Source organism: Lepidochelys kempii, chromosome 1 (assembly GCF_965140285.1).
Source record: "Lepidochelys kempii isolate rLepKem1 chromosome 1, rLepKem1.hap1, whole genome shotgun sequence".
Taxonomy (NCBI): domain Eukaryota; kingdom Metazoa; phylum Chordata; order Testudines; family Cheloniidae; genus Lepidochelys; species Lepidochelys kempii.
Window position 1 is genome coordinate 187,799,517 of NC_136380.1, and position 23,009 is coordinate 187,822,525.

At 42.1% G+C, this 23,009-nt stretch overlaps 1 protein-coding gene across 7 annotated transcripts in view; it reads left to right on the forward strand.

Moving 5' to 3' along the window:
* The window catches only part of LOC140895389 (DDB1- and CUL4-associated factor 6), a 247,164-nt gene that overhangs the window by 159,659 nt on the left and 64,496 nt on the right, over nucleotides 1-23,009 (forward strand). For 4 of the 7 annotated variants that reach the window (XM_073304939.1, XM_073304998.2, XM_073304966.2 and 1 more), the window contains 4 exons: nucleotides 3,003-3,096; nucleotides 9,536-9,655; nucleotides 9,889-10,134; nucleotides 16,221-16,388. In XM_073304939.1, the coding sequence (XP_073161040.1) occupies nucleotides 3,003-3,096; nucleotides 9,536-9,655; nucleotides 9,889-10,134; nucleotides 16,221-16,388 (628 nt within the window). The remainder of the gene's footprint in view (nucleotides 1-3,002; nucleotides 3,097-9,535; nucleotides 9,656-9,888; nucleotides 10,135-16,220; nucleotides 16,389-23,009) is intronic. The other 3 variants (XM_073304947.1, XM_073304957.1, XM_073304989.2) reach the window with 1 other exon arrangement.

Consider the following 23,009-nt stretch of genomic DNA (forward strand, 5'->3'; position numbering starts at 1 on the left):
ACTCCCTAAGCAAATTCAGGGAGATCTTCCCACAAGACCAAGCCCAGGGGTTTGCCACTTTAGTGGAAGAAGGCATAGTGGTGGCAAGAGGGGCCTTCCATGTGGCCTGGGACACTATGGACTTGGCGGCCAAGGTGGTCGCCTCTATGGTAGTCATGAGGTGCAGCTCCTGGTTGCCCCCAGGAGATGCAGGCCACCATTCAGGATCTCCTGTTTGAGGTGGCAGGGCTCTTCTCTGAGCTCATGGATGCAAGTCTCCCCGGCCTTAAAGACTCCTATGCCACCCTCCGCGCCTTTGACCTTCATACCCTTCAGCAGGCCAGAAAGCCATTCCGTTCTCCGCCTCTCCAGTCTAGGTCCTGGGAACTCCCTGGCTGAGCATCTACAGGAGAAAGGATAGAGACAAGGGGTCTAAGCAGTGACACCTGTTGTCTTCCCATTTGTCTGGTCAGTCTGTCCTTTCCAGGAACCAAGGTGGCCAGAAGCAGGTGTTTTGATGGTGTGCTCGAGGACGGTGTCCCAGTCGCATCCCAGGATCCACCCTCCTCCTTTCTTCAACCGCCTGTGCACCTTCCAGTTGGCCTGGTCATTGCTGACCTCGGACCATTTGATGCTTAATGTAGTATCTTCAGGTTACACCTTCCACACTCAGGCCCCTGCGGACACATCTGGCATCGGTCTACATCCCCAACAGACATAGCGTGGACTGGTAGTCAAGGTCCCAGACCCCATCCTGTCATCACTCGCATGGTGGCAGAATCCTGCATTTGTGTTGGAGGGGGTTCCCTTCGTGGCTCCATCCCCGCTGATGACCCTTGTCTCCGATGCCTCGGACCTGGGGAAGGGAGCCCACCCGGGCGATCTCAGCATGCAAGGTCATTGGTCAAGTCACGATCACTCCCTACACATAAACATCAGGGAGTTCAGAGCAGTTCACCTGGCCTGCCAAGCCTTCCTACCTCACATAGGAAGCAAGATGGTCCAGGTCCTGACAGACAATACAACGGCTATCTACTATATCAACAAGCAGGGTCGTCTGCCCTTTGCCAAGAAACCCGCAGGCTTTCGGACTTCCATCTCATAGCCGAACACCTTGGCAGATTGCCTCAGCAGGACCTTCTAGTCTTGTCACGAGTGGTCCTTCCATCCGGAAGTGGTCAGCATCATCTTCCAGAGGTGCCGGACTCCCCGATGGACCTGTTCACGTCCAGGCAGAGCAGGAAATACCACGTTTTCTGCTGTATTCAGGTGATCAAAAGAGACTCCCTATTGGATGCTTTTCTGCTCCTGTGGTCGGGGGCTCTGTTGTACACCTTCCCCCCCAGTGCCATTAATTCACAGAATCCTCATGAAGATCAAGCAGGACAAGGCGAAGGTGAGCCTCATAGTGCCGGCTTGGACACTCCAGCGCTGGTTTGGCACGCTGCTGGACCTCTTGTGGCTGCTCTGTTACAGCTACTGCTCAGGCTGAACCTGCCAAAAACCACGGCAGTCTTCTGCATCCAAACCTGGCAGTGCTGCACCTGATGGCTTGGCTGCTGCATGGTTAAATGCAGAGGAGCAGGAGTGCTCATCTGGTGTCCAGCAGGTACTGTTGGGTAGCAGAAAACCCTGCATCAGAGCTACCTACCTGGCTGAATGGAGGTGGTTTGCCTATTGGACCTCGGATAAAGGCATTCGGCCCAAGCAGGCCTCGCTGCAGTTAATCCTGGACTACCATCTGGATCTCAAGTTCCAAGGCCTGTCCCTTTCATCTATCAAGGTCCCTTTGGCCACTGTCTCGACCTTCTATCTGCCTCTCGAGGGCAGCTTGGTTTTTGCCCATGACATGACTGCCAGATTCCTTAAGGGCCTTGAGTGCCTCTACCCACATGTCAAGGGACCCCGTCCCTCTGTGGGACCTGAATCTTGTGCTGTCACGGCTCACAGGACCCCCCACTTCAAGCCTCTGGCTTCCTGCTCTCTCCTTCTCCTTTCTTGGAAGGTTGCCTTCTTGGTTGCAATAACATCTGCCTGCAGGGTCTCAGGGCTTTTACCTCCGAACTGCCCTATACTGTCTTTTACAAAGACAAGACAAGGTCCAGCTGCGGCCGCACCCAGCTTTTCTGCCCAAGGTGGGGAGGAGCCGGGAATCTCCCAGTTTCATATGGGCCAGGACATTTACTTACCTGTTTTTTTTCCAAAACCACATAAGTCAGAGGAGGAGTGTAGATTGCATTCCCTAGGTTGTGCTAACCTCCTATATTGAAAGGACCAAGCCATTTTGTAAGTCTATGCAATTGTTTGTCACGGTGGCCGACAGGATGAAAGGTCGTCCAGTGTCTGCTCAAAGAATTTTTTCTTGGATCACTGCCTGCATTCGCTGCTGCTAGGATGAGGCAAAGGTGCACCCTACAGTGATCGTAACCGCCCATTCAACCAGGCCACAAGCCTCTTCGGCAGCTTTCCTAGCTCAAGTGCCTATCCAGGACATCTGTAGGGCCACCTGGTCGTTGGTCCAATGTTCATGTCCCATTACGTACTTACCCAGCAGGCCTGGGACAATGCTGGCTTCGCCAGAGCAGTGCTGCAAGCCGCAAGACCGTGAATTCTGAGTCCACCTCCAAGAATACTGCTTGAGAGTCACCTAGAATGGAACTGACATGAGCAAGCACTCAAAGAAAAAACGGTTCCCTACCTTTTCATACCTGTGGTTCTGCAAAATGTGTTGCTCATGTCCATTCCATTACCCACCCTGCTGCCCCTCTGTCAGAGTTGCTGGCAAGAAGGAACTGAGAGGGCGTAGGGCCAGCGGCACCTAATATATCAGCGCATGAGCGTGGCCATAGCTGACCTTACAGATACTGCTAAGACAGAAATCTCCAACTGTACACATGAATGCGCCCACACCTAGAATGGATAAGACATGAGCAACACATCTCGAAGAATAACAGTTATGAAAGGTAGGAAGCTGGGTTTTTTTTAGTTGTATATAATACTATTGCTTATCTTTATTTTTCTAGTTACGGCAACCTCCTGTTAAACGTTTGAGACTAAGAGGGGATTGGTCAGATACGGGACCAAGAGCAAGGCCTGAGAGTGAACGAGAAAGAGATGGTAATGTGTGGTTATTTTAATTGTTGTTTCTAGTATTTCTGAAGTATATAAAGTGTTAAAAACAAAATTATCTGCAGTTTTTAAGGATCACACCCATATTTTAGAATATTTCACTTATAGCTTAACATAAGATGAAAAATGTTGCTGTACTGAATGTAGTAAATTTTATGCCCTGTCTGCATTAGGGAAATTCTAATCAGTGTAGTTAATAGTGTAGGTGCACCGCACCTGTGTGAAATAAGACTTACTGAATTAAGCTGCACTAATGTACTACGTTGATGTAGTTACATCAGTGTGAATTTCCTTAATGTAGATACGGCGTTACTTTTTGCTAAAGCTACAAGAGGAAATACTGTGTAATAATTAAATCTGGACTAGGAATCAAAACAATAGTGTTTCAATCCTGATTCTGCCACTGATTCATTAGTGACAGTCGCCAAGTCGTTTAATTTTGATGCCTGTGCTTTCACATCTGTAAAGTAGTATTACGCAGTGGCTGGAACCATACGCTGTTAATACAGGCAGTTAATAGGTCCAAAAATTGCTTTGCCAATAATAAAGTGGGGTCAGCAAACAGTGATCCTATTGCATTTTAAGTTGGAAAGCTTGTGGAACGTTGCTGTCTTTCTTTAATGACATCTTCCCCTTTGCCCTTCAGTGCATTTTCATCTGCATATCCATAATGATCTCTTCGCTTATCTTCATGTGTATTTGTGTGATTATTTTTTTTTATACTCCACACTTCTATAGGCCCCACTCATTTTTTAAGTTTATTTCTTTTCACATCACCTCTTGGCTACAGCTCCTACTTGGTTCTTGCTCCTCACTTTCTGTCTGCATCCTCTCCTCTTGGCAGTTATGTTTTTTCTTTTTTTCTTTTTACTTTTTTCGGTGTTCTTCTCTTTTTGGTTACCTGCTTTCTCATATTAGCAATGGTCTGTCTTGAAAAGGTTTTGAAAAGTGGCTGTGCTAGTTCTCCTACTTCCTAAAATCTGTCCTTTTTTCTCATCTCCTCCTCTAGGTCTTCTCTTCCACTCACCTCTTCCTACCTCGGAAAACTTCTGTGTGTCCATCCCTTTTGCCTCAAGCCTTTCCCATGACCCTGTAGTCTCTCTGTCCCTCTAGCTTCTCACATAAACGGTCACTTCTGATCTCCAGCTGATCTGAAGTTTGAGAGGGATACTGAAAACTCTCTCGTTCATCCTGCTTCCCTCCTCTGCAGCAAGTGTTTTTGGAACCAAGCAAAACTGACAAACATTAGAAAAAGAGAAGCAACAAAGAAAAATGAAAAACTCCAGCTCTGGCCTGTGGTGTGATTCTGACATTCCTCTCTTCTTCCTCTGGGCCATCTGTCTAGGCAGCTCTCACAGGTATTCAGAGGAATGGCAAGTCCACTTATCTTTTTGCTGCCTCGGATGTCCATTCTTTTTTCAGCAAAAAAAAAATCTTTCAAACATTTATAAACAATTGCAGAGTTGTTTTATTTTACAAGAATTACAGGAGTAATAGCTTAAGGTACAGCCTTTAATTTCTTGTGTGCTGTAGACAGCTAGGCACATGTTCGAAATCAATGGCTAAAAGGTCTTTAGCCACATGAGCCTAGCAACTTTGTCAACAAGAAGTTTAGGAAAAAAGTGTCAGGAAATGGGGGGGAAAAAATCAAGAAACCAAGAAAATAATGGAAGTAAATTATGTAATGCTTTGAGGTAAAAAGATACGCTTTAAAATTGTCCAAAAGTTTAGGTATCTTAAAATACATCACAAGCTTTGCTGCTTTTTGCCCGATCAAAAGAATATTCAGGGTCACAGGAAGACACTCGTATGTAGCTCAACACACAAACCTTTGAAAATTAAGAAAACTCATGTTTTTACAGAAAATACTTTTTTTTCCTTCTTAGGTCTTTTTCTTTTTGTGTGTGCTTAATGTGAATTTAACAATTCCTTTTTTTAATCACACTATCTTTACACTCTCCCACCCACCCACCCCATTACCCAGAGTTTTCAGAACCCAAGGCAGTGGTAATTTTCCTGTTTTCCTCCAGGCAGTGTCAGGAATCAGTGGGGACGCAGTTCCTCCATCTGAATGATTAGGGCCCTACCAAATTCACGGTCCATTTGGGCCAGTTTCACCCTCATAGGATTTTTAAAATAGTAAATTTCATGATTTCAGCTATTTAAATCTAAAATTTCACTGTGTTGTAATTGTAGGGGTCCTGACCCAAAAAAGAGTTGTGGTGGTGCGGGGTGGTTTGCAAGGTTATTGTAGGGAGGGTTGCAGTACTGCTACCCTTACTTCTGCGCTGCTGCTGGCAACAGTGCTGTCTTCAGACCCTGGCAGCTGGAGAGCGGCGGGTCCTGGCCAGGAGTCCAGCTGTGAAGGCAGAGCCGCTACCACCAGCAGCAGCAGCACAGAAGAAAGGATGGCATGGTATGGTATTGCCACCCTTACATCTGCTTCCCTGCTTGCAGAGCTGGGCCGTCAGCAGCTGCCACTCTCTGGCCGCCCATCTCTGAAGGCAGCAGTGCAGATGTAAAGGTGTCATGGTATAGTATTGACACCCTTATTTCTGCACTACTGCTGGTGGGGTGCCGCCTTCAGGCCAACAGCTGCCGCCTCTCCCCGGTCACCTAGCTCTGAAGGCAGCGCAGAAGTAAGGGTGGCAATACCATGACCTCCCCTAAAATAACCTTGTAACTCGCCCTGCAACTCCCTTTTGGGCAGGACCCCCAATTTGAGAAACATTGGTCTTCCCCATGAAATTTGTATAGTATAGGGTAAAAAGCCCACAAAAGACCAGTTTTCACCAGGGGGGAGGGGAGACCAGATTTCATGGTCCGTGACGCATTTATCATGGCTGTGAATTTGGTAGAGCCCTAGATATAATTGATACAAACTATTTTTAATTAGATTTTAAGCATGTGTGCGCGCACACACATGCTGTCACGGTAGGTTTTAGAGCATCTTAAACCTTTATATTTACCCAAGTTAAGATGGTTTCAAGGGATCAACAACTAGGGGTGTCCAGGTTCCAGTTTTTATCCAGCTGATGGGGAATTTTAGATGTCAGAACCTTGCCTAAAGAAAACTTGCTTGGACTGCTCCCAAGCACACTTTCTAACGAAACTTTTTATACATTTTCTCCAAACAAAGCACATACAGTAGAACCACAGAGTTATGAACTGACTGGTCAATCACACACCTCATTTAGAACCAGAAGTACGCAGTCAGGCAGCAGAGACCAAAAGAAAGCAAATACTGTACAGTATAGTACTGTGTTAAATGTAAACTACTGAAAAATAAAGGAAAAGTTTAAAAAAGCAAAAGTTTTAACAACGTAAGGAAACTGTTTCTGTGCTTGTTTCATTTAAATTAAGGTGGTTCAAAGCAGCATTTTTCTTCTGCATAGTAAAGTTTCAAAGCTGTATTAAGTCAATGTTCAATTGCACACTTGAAAGAATAACCATAACGTTTTGTTCAGAGTTACGAATATTTCAGAGTTACAAATAATCTCCATTCCTAAAGTGTCCGTAACTCTGAGGTTCCTCTGTAACTCATAATAGCCCCTGATAGGCTAACAATTTTCCTAGCAATAGCCAATGACAATTCATTATTCTCATTATTAGCAAAGCATTTCTAATCATAACAAGAATAAAACTTACATCAGAGGGGCCTAAAACCAAGATCATCTGTCAACACATTCCTTTTATTTTCATGAAACCTTAATCTCTGACCTTGCCTCTCAGGGCCTAAGATTTTCCTTGCTATGTGATGTTTGGGTTTCCAGTGGCAATGGTTGAACATACAAAATGGCTGACTGCAGTACTGCCAAATTCTGGGATACATGCAAGTGTATCAAATTCAAGGACTACAACCCCACCCACCTCATTTTTCCTGTCACCGAGGTTGTCTGTCACCCAAGTTGTCTGAATATTTCTTCCATTGCTCCTCCATAGGTTTCCTTTCTTCTCTCCATTTCACTCAGCCCCCATATGAGCTATGCCTAGTTCCAAGATCCTACTCTTTCGCTAAGACTGCAACTTCAGCACCTTGATTCTCATCTGATACAGCTAAATAGTGGCTGATGTGCTGGGGACAGAAGGTACATTGTATTAGTTAGGCAAGTGGGTGAGCTGAGACTTCTGTTGTGCTAAATTATCTGTTTGTTTACCTCATCCTTCCACCTTATATCCATCGCCTTCCTTATCTACCCTCCTCCTCTAATCCCTCCAGTTGTTCTGGTGCAATCCATCCCATCTCCTGATCTTCCTTGTGCTCATGCCCTACCTTACTCTTCTCCTTAACTTCTTGCTCTCTTCTGGCTTTTCCTTCTCCCAATACAAAAATGCTTTAATCTCTCCTATTTTACAAAACCAAACCTTGAGCCCACTTGCCTCTCCAACTGTCACCCAGTCACCTTTCATCTCTAAGTTCATTGAATGCACTGTTTACAATTGCTGTCTGGAGTTCCTCTTCAATCCAACTTCTGTCCCTTGCATTCCACTGAAACCACTCTTGCCAAAAAAAATTACTCCTTCATAGCTACAGTTCAGGACCAGTTCTCCATACTTACCCTCCTTAACTTGTCAGCCACTTTTGGTACAGCTGACCATGCTCTTCTTGGAATCATGTCTGTCTTAGGTTCTGTGACACTGTCCTCTCCTGGTTCTCCTCCTACCTCTATAAGCACTCCTTCACTGTGTCTTTTGAACAATCCTCCTTTTCTGCCCTTGATCTTTCTTCAGGGCTTCCACAGGGTTCTGTCATTGGTTCCCTTCTCTTCTCCCTCTACCCCTTATCTCTGGGTAATTTCATTTGCAAACACAAATTCAACTACCATCTCTATGTTGACAACAAAGATCTACCTCTCTCCTGCAGACCTGTCTCCTTCTGTCCAAACTAAAATCTTGGCCTGTGTTTCTGACTTATTCTTGTGGATGTTTAGCAACAAGCTCAATCTGCAAAAGAACTCCTAATCTCCCTCTTCTTTCTCAAACACTGTGGACAACATCATCACCCTGCTGGTCATTCAGGCCTATAACTTGGGTATTATTTTTAACTCGGACCTCTCTCTGGGTCCTTACATCCAGGTTATATCTAAATTTTGCTGTTTGTTTCTGTATAACATATCTAAAATTACAGTCTTTCCTGTCCATCGACACAGCTAAAACTCTCATGCAAGCTCTCGTCGTGCATCTTGGTTACTGCAACATCCTTTACTCTAGCTGTGACAAATGCAGTTTTGCCCCACTCATATCCATCAAGAATGCTGCTGCAAAGGTCATTTTCCTAGTCTGTCACTTTGACCATGTCACCTCTCTCTTTGAATCCTTTCACTGCTCCCCCTTCTCTATCACATCAAACATAAGCTACTTTTCTTCACTTTCAGGGGCCATCAGTCGATCCCCATCCTACCTATTGTCTATTTTGCTATCAAGCTGTCAATATTCACCTCGGATTGGCTAATGATGCCAGCTTCCACTGCCCACTTGTTAAATTTTCAAACAAACACCCTCATGCTTTCTCCCATGCTGCTTGCCACAGTTGAAAGGCACTTCCTGTAAACATTGGCAAAGCTACTTCATTATCCACTTTCAAATCCTTCATCAAAACTCTCCTTTGTCATGGTTCGTACAATTTTTTTTACAAGGGTTGAATTGCAAGTTTGCTGAAAACACTGCCTATCATGCTGACCAATATATTGTCTCATTGTTTCCCTGTAATCCCCCTGCTTATCTATCCATCTGTTGTATTTTGTCTTATGCTTAGTCTCCACTCCAAGGGGTTAACAATCTGTGTCTTTGTTCTGTGTGTATAGCATCTAGTACAATGGGGTTCTGGTGCATGACTAGGGCTTCTAGGCAATATTGTAATACAAATAATATGTTTAACTGTGTTCTTGAATACAGCAAGAATACATATATCTAGTTAGAAGGTACAGAATATCTTCTAACTAGATATATGTCAGCTGGGCAACAAGTGAAATCTGTGGAAATTTGAATTCCCTTCTGTCACTTACATTAAATAGCAGAATAATCAGTAAATCACTTTTCCTGCTTTTAAGGTATTATCTAGTAAAAATGTCCTGTTTAATAATAAATAAAATATTAATAATTGTGGGAATATGAAACAGCTGACCTATTAACTTTTATAACAAGTGTTCAAACTGAATACAGTGGAACTCAGTTAGAGAAAGTCAGATATAGGGAAATTCCAATTTAATTGTGAAGCAGAATGAAAGTTGAGGTTTTTTTTAGTTTATTTCCCTGTTCAAATTGCAATACGAGTTAGAATAACTTAGTCTTACTCTGAAAAAGTGCTTTCACTCTGAGGATACCAATTTGTATAACTTCAGTACTGTGTTTTTATATGGAAAAAGAAAAGCGTCTCTTGATTCTTTACAAAATTGCAGAAAAAATTTCAATATCTTTATTTTTACAGGGGAGCAAAGTCCTAACGTCTCTCTGATGCAGAGGATGTCAGACATGCTATCAAGATGGTTTGAAGAAGCTAGTGAAGTTGCGCAGAGCAACCGAGGACGAGGAAGATCTCGGTCTAGAGGTGATAACTTATTTTAGTAAGGATAAACAGAATTATTGATAATACAAGGATTTTTTTTTTACATGAAAGAGGGGGTTGGATGTACAAGATCTCTTTGATTGGAAGCTTTCTGGGGCACAAACTGTAGTTTTAGTATATTGTACAGTACAGAACATTTTATGTTTGCAAAATATTAAATGATCATACAAAAGAGTCCTTCTGTAAACGTGCATTTGCTATTTTTTTCCCCAAAGGTGGAACCAGTCGACCAGATGCCTCCATTATTAGCAACGTACCACCAAGTGCTGAATCAGAGACTGCAATGGAAGTGGATGGTCCTGAACAGCTTCCATCCTCTTCATCCTCTACAATGTCAGCACAAGCTCCCTCAACATCTTCCTCAATAGAAACCCCCCCTTCCCCATCCTTACTATCCTCTCCTGACAATGAACAAAGACCATCTTTGGAGGCATCTGCACATCCTACACTCCATCAGTCTGGTGAGGAGAAATCGATTCAATATGCCATGGTTTATCAAATTACTTAAATAACAAACTACAATTTTGTTTTTGACACATTTTTGGTAATTGATTTATAGTCTTGTTGAGGTCATGCATGTCATGAATGTGGATTAGATATTTCTGTTACTTGACACTATATAAGTGTGGCTATAAAGAAATGTACTTTCACAAAGAGAATCTCAAGTAGAATTACTAATCTTGTTTTTAAAAATTAATTATACTTTTTTTTAAAACAAAAAAGCCCTATATTTTGTATTGTTTAACTGTCTTCTTCGTGGCATACAAGTAGATACCCTACCCCTCCTGCTGAGATTTGGCTGCAGTAGCTCCAACACAATGAATAGCAAAATCTGTCATCTTTTGCTCATCAATGGAAATCTGGAATGATGTGTCCCTTTCAGCCAGTATATACACCCAGGACGTATAGAAGCTATGACAGAATCAACTACGGCAGAGTTGTTTTGCCTGTTGAAAGTATCTGGATGGACAGGGCTCACCTTGTAGTGTATTCTGTCCCATTTAATAATCTAAGTTCTATTTTCACTTCTAATATTGTAACTGAAGTAGCTCCTTGTCTTAAATGGAGATTTACATTTACATTAGTGTAAATGAAAGGAGAATTTAGCCTAGTTGTTAATATCAGTGATCTCTTTGTGGGAGAGAGCTACAAGGCTGAGTCACAGCCCTCTGCACCAATACGCAGAAGAGGCACTTTTTGTCCTGGATCCCTGTGGGTGCATAGCAGAAGGCCAGGAATACCACCTGCAAGAGGTGTTGCCAACTACCACAATTTTCTCACAGATATCACAATAACTGGTGCGTTTCCTAGAGCCCCAGCTTCTAGAGTCATGTGTTTACATGAGTCTCAGCTTTCAGTTTTTTTAAAAAACGTAAGTTTATAGTCCTTATGGCTATAGAGAGAAGCTTGAAGATGAGACCTGAGTGCACCCAAAAGGTTGAGAAACTAGAAGGAAAATAATCCCTGCCCCCCAATTATTATTTTTTAAAAATCTCATGGGTTTTTTGAGGCTTGACTTGTGATCTTTGAAAATTTGGGGGAGGCAGTACTGTGTAAGGTCCACCCTCTCTCTTCTGATACTTATTGCAGGCATTGTGAGTTGCTGTCCTTGGAGGAGATGAGTGGTTCCAACTCTCCCAGGCCCTGAGTGGATGTGCTGGGATGAGGGAGAGATGAGATTTTTCCCCATCTCCCAATCTTCTTTGAGAAGCAGCCATAAGAGGAAAGAGAGAGTGCCATTCACTGTGCTATGGCTGCTGCAGTCAGACCCTCTGGGACATTATCAGAAAGGGGCAGGACAGTACTGCTGCTTAAAAACATGGAAGAAAGAGAAGTTAAAGATATAAATGGATGTTTATTAAAGGTAATTTAAAAAAACCCCAAAACTTTCAAATATACCAATATTCGTCTGGTATCCCAGTTAATTTTCCCTAATAGAGAAAGTAAACAGCAACAATTTTACTCATTCCAACTGAAGTGTGGTTCATCTCTCCTAATAAATGAGAAAGTCAGGAACCCATTTTACTGAATATCAGGGGCTTTCAGTTACCTATAGCTTTTGCACACAGCATATTGATGCTGATACTATACCAACCAAGGTTTATATTCACAAATTGTCAAAAGCTCAAGGGCTCCGTTATACATAAAATGCTGCAGATTTCAGCCACCCTCATGTGTGATAGAGAGATGGCCAATCCCAGTATTGATCTGACTGTCATTTTGCTTTGTTCATTATATGTCACTGTTTACTGGGGCCTGTTGTCCCCGTGGCTGCACCTACTGTGTTAAAGAGAACTGCTGCAGGCTACTTTATTAAATGCTGTGAGTTGCATAATGACAACTGTTATAGAGAATCTTATGTAGTTCTGTACCAGCACTTTTCTGACATCTCTCCTACAGAATGCACTCTCACAAATGAATTTTTCCTTCTGTATTTCTCTGAGTAAGTCTGAAACTTTGGGTGAAAGTTTCTCATGCCAGCATGTGGAGTCCAACTGATACCATTATTTCCCAGTACATCCCCCTTCTGATGGTGTGCTCTCTCTCTCTGCACCACTTCCATTGGCAGATTCCTATCAAACAGGGAACTAAGCAACCTTCACCAAAAAAATTAATGGCAGTTTGCTTCACATCAGGTTTGAAAGATCATGTGTCTTGAGGGCAATGGAGATTTTAAACTTGCTGTAATTATGTTTGAGGTCTTTGACCACAACTGGTTAGGATTTCAGTTTTAAGTCTTATCCAGATACTTTTACTCTTACACTGCTCCTGAATGATATGTTCAGATGTTAGTTCAGTTATGAGTATGGAAAAAATACCACTTTTTGAATAACCAGAATCTCTCCTGCAGGAGTGATTACAGTAGTAACTTACTGGTCAGGAATAACATGATTCACTGAGATGGTAAAGTTGCACATAGAGAGATGTTGTTACAAAGAGGAGGGAGAAAAATTGTTCTCCTTAACCTTTGAGGATAGGACAAGAAGCAATGGGCTTAAATTACAGCAAGGGTGGTTTAGATTGGACATTAGGAAAAACTTCCTAATTGTCAGGGTGGTTAAGCACTAGAATAAATTGCCTAGGGAGGTTGTGGAATCTCCATCATTGGAGATTTTTAATAGCAGGTTAGACAAACACCTGTCAGGAATGGTCTGCATATTTAGTCCTGCCATGAGTGCAGGGGACTAGACTAGATGGTCCCTTCAAGTCCTATGATTCTGTGGCTAGTATCTACAGCTGTATCTGCTCACGCAGAAAGTGACTTTTTGAAATAAAGAACATTTGACTGTATGGTGTTAAATACTGAAAGATTGCTTTTTAAAAAAATAACCCAGAATAGTCCCATAATCATCAGAATTTAAAACCAAACTCTATTTGTATATATTTTTTAATCTATTACAGATCACTTGTAGAACACCATGCCTTTAGAGTTATTCCACAAACATAGAAAAGATACATTCCTTGCTCGAAGGAACTTACGGTTTAAAATAGGCCAGACACAGAAAAATAATGAAGGAAAGTGAATGAGAAACTTATTGGTGAAGAGAAGACAGGAAAGATTCCTAGGAGAACTTGGTTTTAAGGAGACGTTTGAAGGAAGAAGAGAGCTTTTGGCAGATTGAGTTCAGAAGGGTGTTCCAGGAGCAAGAGGCAACTACAGAGAAGGCATAAAGTTGAGAAGGAGGAAGTGGTAGCAGTAAGGCAGGAGGAATGAGAGGGGGATATGGAGAGTGAGAAAGAAAAGTAGAAGGACTGTTGGATCTTGAAGGGATGGAGAATTTAAGAGACAGGGTGGTAGGCCATGCAGTGGTGTGAGTGACAGGAGAGGAAAAAGAGAGGACTGTAATAGCAGTATTTTGAATATAATGGTGAAGAGGAGGAAAGGCAAACAGAAGAAGGTTGCAAAACCTAAAGAGAAGAGATGATTGGGTGGGGAGGGTTGGAAACCTTGAGAGGAAAAGCCAAAGATGATCCAGCCATCAGTTTGGAGAGGGCAATGGTGGATGTTCATTTGGAGGGGACAGAAAAGTTTTAGTGAGTGTTAAGAAACTGAGTGCAGTCACCATCTTTTGGACCAGGGTGACTTTCATAGAAATAGAGCATGATTCATGAAGGAACAGGAGAATGGACTACTAAGCAAATAACTTGCACTGTTCTGTTTTATAATTTGCTACATTTCTTTCAGGCACCTGAAATAACCTCCCTTTTGAAACCCAAACATTTTATTACTGTTTATTTGAATCATAATACATATTTAAATCCTTTGCATACTATGTTGTCCTCAAAGTATATCATACAATGAATGCCTGACTTCCTATTTCAGAAATACTCTTGCCCTTTTACATTTTGAAAAACAATCTATACAGACAATAGCCAGCACAAAAATAATACTGCATGGGATCTTTGTCACATTAGCCACTTCATCTGAAAATTGTTTATATTCTGTTTAGAGAAGTACAGCTGAAACCTCTCAAATGTGTTTTTGGATCATTGTTAAAGTTCCTGTAGTGAGACAAACCTTTAACTGTAAGATTGAAATTAATCTTCTGTTTCTCTAAGAGGGAAATCATTTTTATTGCCCTGTCACTTACAAAAAGTTGTTAATATGGATGTAAAATGAACATATTAGTTTTGGTTTTTGCTCTGTCTGTCTCACTCAATGGAAACTAGGAAATGTTCTTTATTATGGTTTTAATATTAATTTTAAACTAGTGATAAATTGTAAGCTACTCAGTTTTATGCAACAACCCATATATAAAATGTTAATCAGACTTTATTTCCATAAACTGAGTGGCAGAGAGACATGCACACATTGAGTGTGTCTTTGGATACATTTTCTTTGTATTAGATGGTCAAATTAATTGGGAAAACATTGAATCCATAGGTTTGTCCCGATTTTAAGCAAGTTCTACCTTATTTTGAACTGGGGATGTGCCATTGGCATTTATTTTGTTTTCTGACTCCACTTGCTGGCAAGGTGAACTTCTGCTTGAAGATTGACTGCTATTAAAAGATTTAGTAAAGCAAAAATTCATAGGCAAGAAAAATCGGTTCTTTTAAAATGTGAGGGGTAACTTTTTAATAACTTTTAAATAACCATGATTTCTGGGCTAAGTGGAACTGAATCCTTTAAGCAAATACTGGAAACTGCAATTTTAGCCACAATTGAGAAATAATTAAAAAAATAATTTAAAAAACTTGGAACTTTGATTCCCCAAGATACCAGGTTTTCTGTTATTTGACAACCCCTCCTGGCATATTTGTTTTGCATGCTGGGGTCCTTTAGGATATATATTTTCCTTTTTCCTTCCTGTTACATTTCATCATCAGGCACCAACTGGTTGGTTGTAATATCCAGAAGTGGTGATAGACAAGAGACACTGGAACCCAGGACCAGAGGAAACCTGAATAGAGCAAGGGAAGGAAGAGAAACAATTTAGACTCCTTGGTAGTAATGATTGATTTCAGCAAGTACCAGTGAATCAGAGATGGGACTGGTACCTGAAGGAAAAGTGTGTAGCTGACAAATAGTAGGAAGAGGGCAAGGTGAGAATAGTTAAGTATTTAAAATGGTATCTAAAGAGAGATTATTGCTAAGAGGCCAGTAGCAGGAAACCTTGGTGATCCTTTTTGAGGTACCTCTTTATGGACCTAGTTAGCAGTGTTTCCAGATTTTTTTTTAAAGGTTCATATTTGGGAGTGTGTAAATTGAAGGCTACCAGAAAATAGAAAAGGAGGACTTGTGGCACCTTAGAGACTAACCAATTTATTTGAGCATGAGCTTTTGTGAGCTACAGCAGTATGCATCCGATGAAGTGAGCTGTAGCTTACGAAAGCTCATGCTCAAATAAATTGGTTAATTGCTAAAGTGCCACAAGTACTCCTTTTCTTTTTGCGAATACAGACTAACACGGCTGTTACTCTGAAACCTACCAGAAAATAGTTGACAATGTTAAAAATTGCTGCTTTCTGCTTGGACATCTGTCACCTCTGTCCATAATCCCCTTCTCAGGTGGTTGGTTTTTTTTTTTCCTTTTGGCATTTGGGATTATATAACTATTTGGTTAAATGACATTTTAAAATAAAACCGTTCAAGTAAGTGTCTTTGAAGTTTTAGCTCATGGATTAAGTTTGCATAACTTTTCCCGCTTACCGAGAGTACTGATTTGGTTAGGCATACCAGGAACATGTAAAAAGATGAATTTAAGTTTTTTGTTTTATTTTAAATCTATCTGGGTATATTTCTTTTTTTTAAATTTTCTTCAGTTAATCGCTTAAATAGTTGGGGGTATGGAGGCGGGCATGTAGCATGAAAACTGAACTTCATATGTCCTGTGATTCATACATTTAGAAAGGGAAAGACCCAAATTTAAATATTTTGTTTATGCTTCTAATTATTGCACTTTAATAAGCTGCCATATAAAAGAAATACTTTGCTTTTATTCCTCGTAGTATCTGTTGCCTTGCTCTTCAGTCATTTGTTCTTTTTATCTTTTATATGTTCTATGCCTTTTTCTTTTACACCTTTTTTTTCCCTATCTGTCAGAATTTTTGGCACCTGAGTTAGCTATACTCCGTAGGGGCCTGCAGCGACTGAGGCTTAAGAAGGCTGAACAACAAAGACAGCGAGAGCTAGCTGAGGGTTCAGCACCACAGTCCTCTACCTCTGATCAGTCTTCCCCTAAGGGCTCCTCACAGGACCCTCAGACTTCAGGTTGTCATTTGTCAAGGTTTCTTAAGCAGCTGATGTAGTTATAGTTTGTGCTGCTATTGTTTGCTGAGATGCTTCCTCTTCAGAACAAAACAGTTAATGCACTTGCTGCTTATTTTTACCTTGCGTGTGGTGGTGTTATCACAATTAGATACACACTAATGGCAGCATTACTATATTTTCCTAATATTGTTGTGATACATAGTTTCATTTAAGTACTGGTAGGTTATGAATAGTACGCTACAGCAAATTTTGCCCAAATAGGATCACAACTTTCCAGAAGGAAGCTGAGCACACTGCAAATAACCAGAAATGGAGTTGTTTGAGCAGCACTTGTTAGAAAAGCGAATAGTGAAAGTTACTCTCATCTAGGTGGAGTACACTGGACCCTCGCTAGAACCCGTGTCTATATAGCACAAATTTGCATATAACGCAGTCACGGCCATGGATCCCAAATTTAATTACTTTAATTGCAGTTCATTTTAACGCGGTCCCCACTGTAACACGGTACCGCGCATGGATCCCATATCCCGCGTTCTAGCGAGCGTCCAGTATATGTTGACACATAACCACCCAGGGTTACATCTTCATATTAAAGGGGGCTGTGTCGGTGAGTCATGTTAAGACTCTATTGGCTACATTCTGGGCTTACTGGCACTAAACAATTTCACAAGTAATGTTGAAGTAAACAAACTGCATATATAGATATTTTTGCTTCACTAAAAATTTCCTTCAGAATAAGCATTTGCGCTATGCTCATTGTAAAAATGCCTCTAATGGCTGCTGTATCTTGGCTTCCAGCTCTCTTCCTTTTAAACTTATTCCATATCTTAAAATGGACAAAGCGATGCAGAACTGGAGTAAGATGGCTGACTGGCAGATCAATAAGTATATTGGATATAAAAATGTTCATTATATCTGACGTTAATTTTTGACAGACATAAGAAATTGAAAAGATCTCTCTTCTCAATTCTGTCTCACGGGAATTGCGCACCCATGTACAATTGGCTCCATTCATTTATTTATGGGAATATTCGGAGTTTGGAATAAACCTTAAGGGCTTGCTGTCATCAACTCAAGAAATACCTATTTACCTGATTTTGTCTAAAATTCTCAATCTCAGAAATAATTAGAAGTTAATAGGGTCTGTTCACTAGAAATATGCTGTAATTGTGAAACTTGTGCATATGCAGCCTTAACTTTGCCATTCCTGACTCATGAATGCTTAACTTCTCTTAATATATTGTATTTTTGCATGGACTTTCCTTTTTCTTTTTTTAGGGCCAAATTATGTCACCCATATTCACCTTGAGTAACACGTTGCTCCATCAGTAGTTCCATTGAAACTATGAGTAGGGGTTACACAGTCTAGTCTTTAATCTTTAGCATTTGCCTAGAGTATATGGGTAGGTGGCATCAAATATCAGAAGCAAAATCAGGTTTGCATTCTGTGATGCTGAAAAAGATGTCTCATGCACAAAACTGTTTACAGTGCCAGGTCACATGGAAAATTTTATGAACCCCTTCTCTCCTTGTGTGTTGAATGAGGCATGGTTTACTACTTTCATACTATGATCTTTAATTAGCTATGCATGCAAGCACAGTGTAGCCGTCTATCATTTAGAGTGTTGAAATATTTTTAACAAGTTCCAGTATTTAACTAGTTCACAAGCCCGAACTCCTAACTCAAGTAAATTATGGAACTCTTAATTCAGCCAAATCAAAAACTATTTTTACAAGAACACGGACACCTTTCTTCCTGAAGAAACTATTTACCTGCCAAATTTCAACTTTCTATCCCTCTTTATCCCTTATCTTCTCTCCCCCCCAGTTTTGGCACTTTTGTAAGTGGAATAGCATTTCTTTTCAGTTTTTCCTTTTTAAAAAAGATCACTCTTTGGGCAGTGACTGAGCCTAGAATGTTCATTGTGAAAGATAATGTTTAGAAAGCTATACACTACTGAAAGCAAAATCATAGAATGGAAACACTCTGACAATATTAACTATGGCTGTGGCTAGTGCTCTACTTAGAATATGTAGATATTGAATTGAACATAGTTGCTAGCATTGGAAACTCTTTTCCAGAAACAATTTTCAGATGGGTTGGAAGTTGGAGACCCCAGACCCTGGGGGACTGTGTGTACATTCTGGTGTTGCTGCTGACGCCAGTGGCTGCCTTCTTGCATGTGGAAAAAGGCCAGTAGAACAGGGAAGACCATGGTAACCACAAGAGCAGTGGTCTCTGCCCTGTGGCAAGAACTCAATAGCTACTCCTGACAGGGAAAGCCAGGACAAAGGCAAAAATCTTGTTGGCTGTTGTGCTTTTGAAAAGAGAAGGCTTTCCATTATTCCTCTGATGGACTGAACATCAAGATTTATTGACCCAAAAGACACACATTGACAGACAAAGACAAAGCTAACATTTATGTTCTGGGTCAATAAATATTGATACTAATTCAGAGATGAAGTGTGGGATTTTCAGAAATACCGAGTGCTAGCCTAGCTTTACTCACATTAATGTCAATGATAGAATTCCTATTGACTCCAATGTACAAAAAGTTAGGCAAGGACTCTGCTTTTGAAATTCCTATCTGGAGGTTGATGCATGTGTTACTATTACTTTTTGAGTATGTGTCAATGTGGATCAACATTTCTTGTAAGCTACACAGCCATGCAACAATCTTGTATATACAGCACAGGTCAGAAAACATGCTGCTATGTTTCTTCTCTGGGGCCCCAGCAGGGGTGTGGTGTGGTCCTGTAAGAACCTGCTCTGCTCGTTCCCCCTCCCGCTGTGACAGTGCATGCAGCTGTGCCTTTTCACTGATGGGAGGAGGGGGGAAAAGATGGTGGAAGTGCTTCTAGTATCGGGGACACAGTTGGGGTGTCCCTTGTGCAGGATCCCAGGTGAGCAACCTGGCTGAGCTCTGCGATGGCTAATCAGGTCAGCAGAGGACACCCCGCTCCCCCACCACTTGCCCACCTGGCAGTTCAGTACAAGGAATGTGACCATTGCTGCTGCTGAGAGGTGAACTGTGGCCAGAACCCCTTTGTGAGAACAAAACCCCTTTGTGAGAACAAATGGCAGGGGGAGATCTGAAACCCTGGGCTGGAGGAGGTGTGGTCTGATGCCACAGACTCCTGGCCAGGCTCCTAAGACAACTGCTGTGGAGAAAATTCTGGTGACAGGGTCCTGTGTGAGAGACTGGGGAGGACACTTTAGGACAGCATCTCCTGCACATGCTTTCCGTCCCCAACCCTACCTGTACACATCCCTCACGGTGTTTTAAAAAAAAAAAAGTGGTGGTGCAGAAAGCTTGCCCAAGGACAAAAATGTAGTGCTTAGTGGAGTTTGTAGCCCACTCAGTAGAAAAAAAGTTTAGAGAGAACATTGGTGTGGATTCCACTGTAGGTGTGCGTACACATGAGTCTAGAGATTTTTAAGTATCCACTGGGGTTGTGCATGTGCCCTGTGTCATCTCATGCTCCCATGCGAGGAAATCAAGAGTGGAGAGCTTTTGATCCTCCCACAGTTCCCTCTTACTGCATGTAGCAGCAAGATGGAATCTTGGTGAGTGATCCCCTAGTTCTTAGCTTCATCTAAATGTTACTACAAATCTTCTGAATTCTTCAGAACTCCTTTGATAACATCTGTCTTTGACCAGTGTGATCATATTGATGCATCTTGACCAATTATTGATGTCTAGACACAGCTGTACAGACCTAGAGTGGGATCTGTTGCATAGGGTCCACTGTCCATCTTCCCTATTCTTCTTCATGGACCCTTCTCTCAAAAGCTTGTTGAAATCAGAAGTGGCCTCATTTCCTCATCTAGGAGCTGTAGCGAAGGTTCCAAAGGAATTCAAGGGAAGGGCTTCTATGCCTGGTATTTCCCAAAGGAAAAAGGAGGTCTTTGTCCTATCCTATATCTAAGGAGTCTCAACAAATACATATGGCATCTCAGGTTGAGGATGGTAATGCTTGTCTCCATCATCCCATCTCTCCACATTCAAGACTGGTTCATGTCTCTTGACTTGCAGGATACGTACTTTCATATCACCTCTATCTGGGCCACAGGATGTACCTCAGATTCACAATAGGGCCCAACTATCTTCCTTCGAATGGTGGTACCTATGTGTATTCCAGTGTGATCACAGAGGCACACCGTGTGCCTGAGGCAGAAGATTTTTACTAGCAGAGTCTGTTAGTCCTCACCTGTGCCTTTTCCTCATGCTTTAACCAATTTCATAAGGGGTGATGTTGACCAGCGCCCTCCCCAGTTCCTTTCTACCACTGCATGGCCTGAGATGAAACCCTTCTCTGTCCACGAAGTTCCTCTTCAGTGTTTTTCCTGTAAATATTGTAAAGATATTTCTTATTAGATCATTTTTAGTGGTGGCTTTTATGGTATCTAGCTAGTTAAGATTCAGGGGTTCCTCCCCAACTTTCCCTCATATAGAGTGACTATTATGCCCAAATTTCTTAAGGCTTAAGGAATGGTAGTTCCTGCATCAGGGCTTTCCTGATCAACAATGACTATCTGAAGTGCTTCTGCTGCCTTGGAGAATGTCCCACAGCTTTGAAGTCCAGTATTAGTTGATCTTTTCCAGCTGGATCCTCCATGTACAGGAGTATAGACTTAGAAAACATCTGGTGGATCATGCAATGAGGCCTCAGTCTGACCTCGGCCAGCAGAACCCGCGTACAATGGGAAGAGTTGCTTAGGAGCCTGCCTCCTAGTACTATGACCTCTGACACAGGTGGACAGGAATAAAGCCAAGGCCTCCTCAGGCTCATCGTGAAGGTAGGAAACACTCTCAGAAACCTAGAGAGAAATCCACTGCCATGTCCCAACAAAGAGGCATCAGCATGGACAGGTCTATCTGCACCAGCTCAGACGATGCATAGGGAGAACAGTCCCTCAACCCTCTGCAAGTGGAGACAGATATGTGATCCCAGAGGGCATTATCATTCTTCCAAATCCTGAGTTTCCCATTTTATTGGATGCAGTCTTTACTAAGTTGATCCTGACTCCATCAGTCCAGGGATGGTATGAAAGGAGAAGCTCATTCATATCCTGTCCACTAGCTGTGGGAGGTCAGCATCCACGGTTCTGACAGCACTGCTGTTTGAAGGAGCATCTATCTTTTTCCTCCTCAGGGGAGTTGGATGTCACTGAGGGACCCTCAGAGACAGAATGTTAGCCAGTCAGAAGATTCAGAATTTCCTCGGCACTCTCAAATCTCACAAGACAAGGTACCTTTGCACCGATATTTGATTCCCCTCTTGGTCTTATTGGGGGCCATGGGATTCGTACAAATGCTACACTGAATCGGTATGGGCCCATCGAAAGTTACAACATCTTTCTCTCCGAGAGGAGCTTGAACTTCCTCAGGAGCCCGTGAAAGAGGAGGGAGAAGAGCTGGATCCAGCTTTACTGTTGGTCTCAACAGAAATATCTTCAGCTCCTGTTGAGGCAGTTGTTCCAGCCTCGCCTTCTCCACCTGATGACTACAGGCAGTTTCAGGACTTAAGGAGGTTGCTGACACACTCTAGGTCCCGCTGGAAGAGAGACCTCACAAGCCCCTGGGTATCTTAGAGTGTTGGGCCAAATAAGGTATTAATGAAGTCCATGTTGGAGCCTGACAAAGCTGTCTGGCATATGCCAGTAATGTGCTCCACTCCTAAGAGGTCATGTACTGTGTTTAAGGGCTTGTTTTGTTTAATAACAATAAATGTTATATGCTATTTTGTGTGTTTAATTAAGATACTTTGTACCAGACAAGGGCACAGAGTTTTTATTTCTACGTCCTGTCCCAAATTCTTTAGTTGTTACAAGCTACCACTGAAAGGAGTAGGTAACATCAATCATACTCTACTTCCTCTGCCAGGGAATGCCTTGGGAGACAGGTCTTTATCTCAACCAGCCTGCAGTTCTGGATTGCTAATTACTAGGCATTAATTTGTAAATGTGACTTTGTAAATTTGGTGAATTGCAGCAATTAATCGACAATCTCCCACAGGGAGTAGAGCACTTTTTCAAGCTCTTATTGAGGAGGGTAAGTTGGTTGCATTCTCTCCATGCCACAGTATTTTCAACTGACACAGCCTCGCAATCAATGGCGATGGCTATCATTGTGTGTCAAGAATCCTGGCTTCATTCGTTGAGATTTCCCAGGGAAGTTCAGTCTACAATGAAGGACAGGTGGTAACTTTGATAACTATTCAGTGAAAACATGACAAGACATCACGCTGTATGAAGGACTGAAGGGCAACCTTTTGCTCCCTGGAGACATGTACTCCAGCACCGGAGAGAGAATTTCATGGACCACAAGCATACAACCACAGGCCAGCACCACAACCCCTTTACCATCAGAGGAAGATGGGATATGAACAGTCACATTTAAAAACAGGACCCAGAAGACCAAGCATAATGCTCCATCTCCTTCCAATCACAGCATCCTGTTAAGGAAGTCTTTTGATGGAAATCTTTGAGAGCTGAGAACCAACCCAGTTGCCACCTGCTTCATCTGAGAACTGTGATACCCATTTTGGTGGCTGCTTAATTTGCTTTTCCCATGCATGGTGGATGGTAACAGACAAATGGATTCTTGACATTCATTC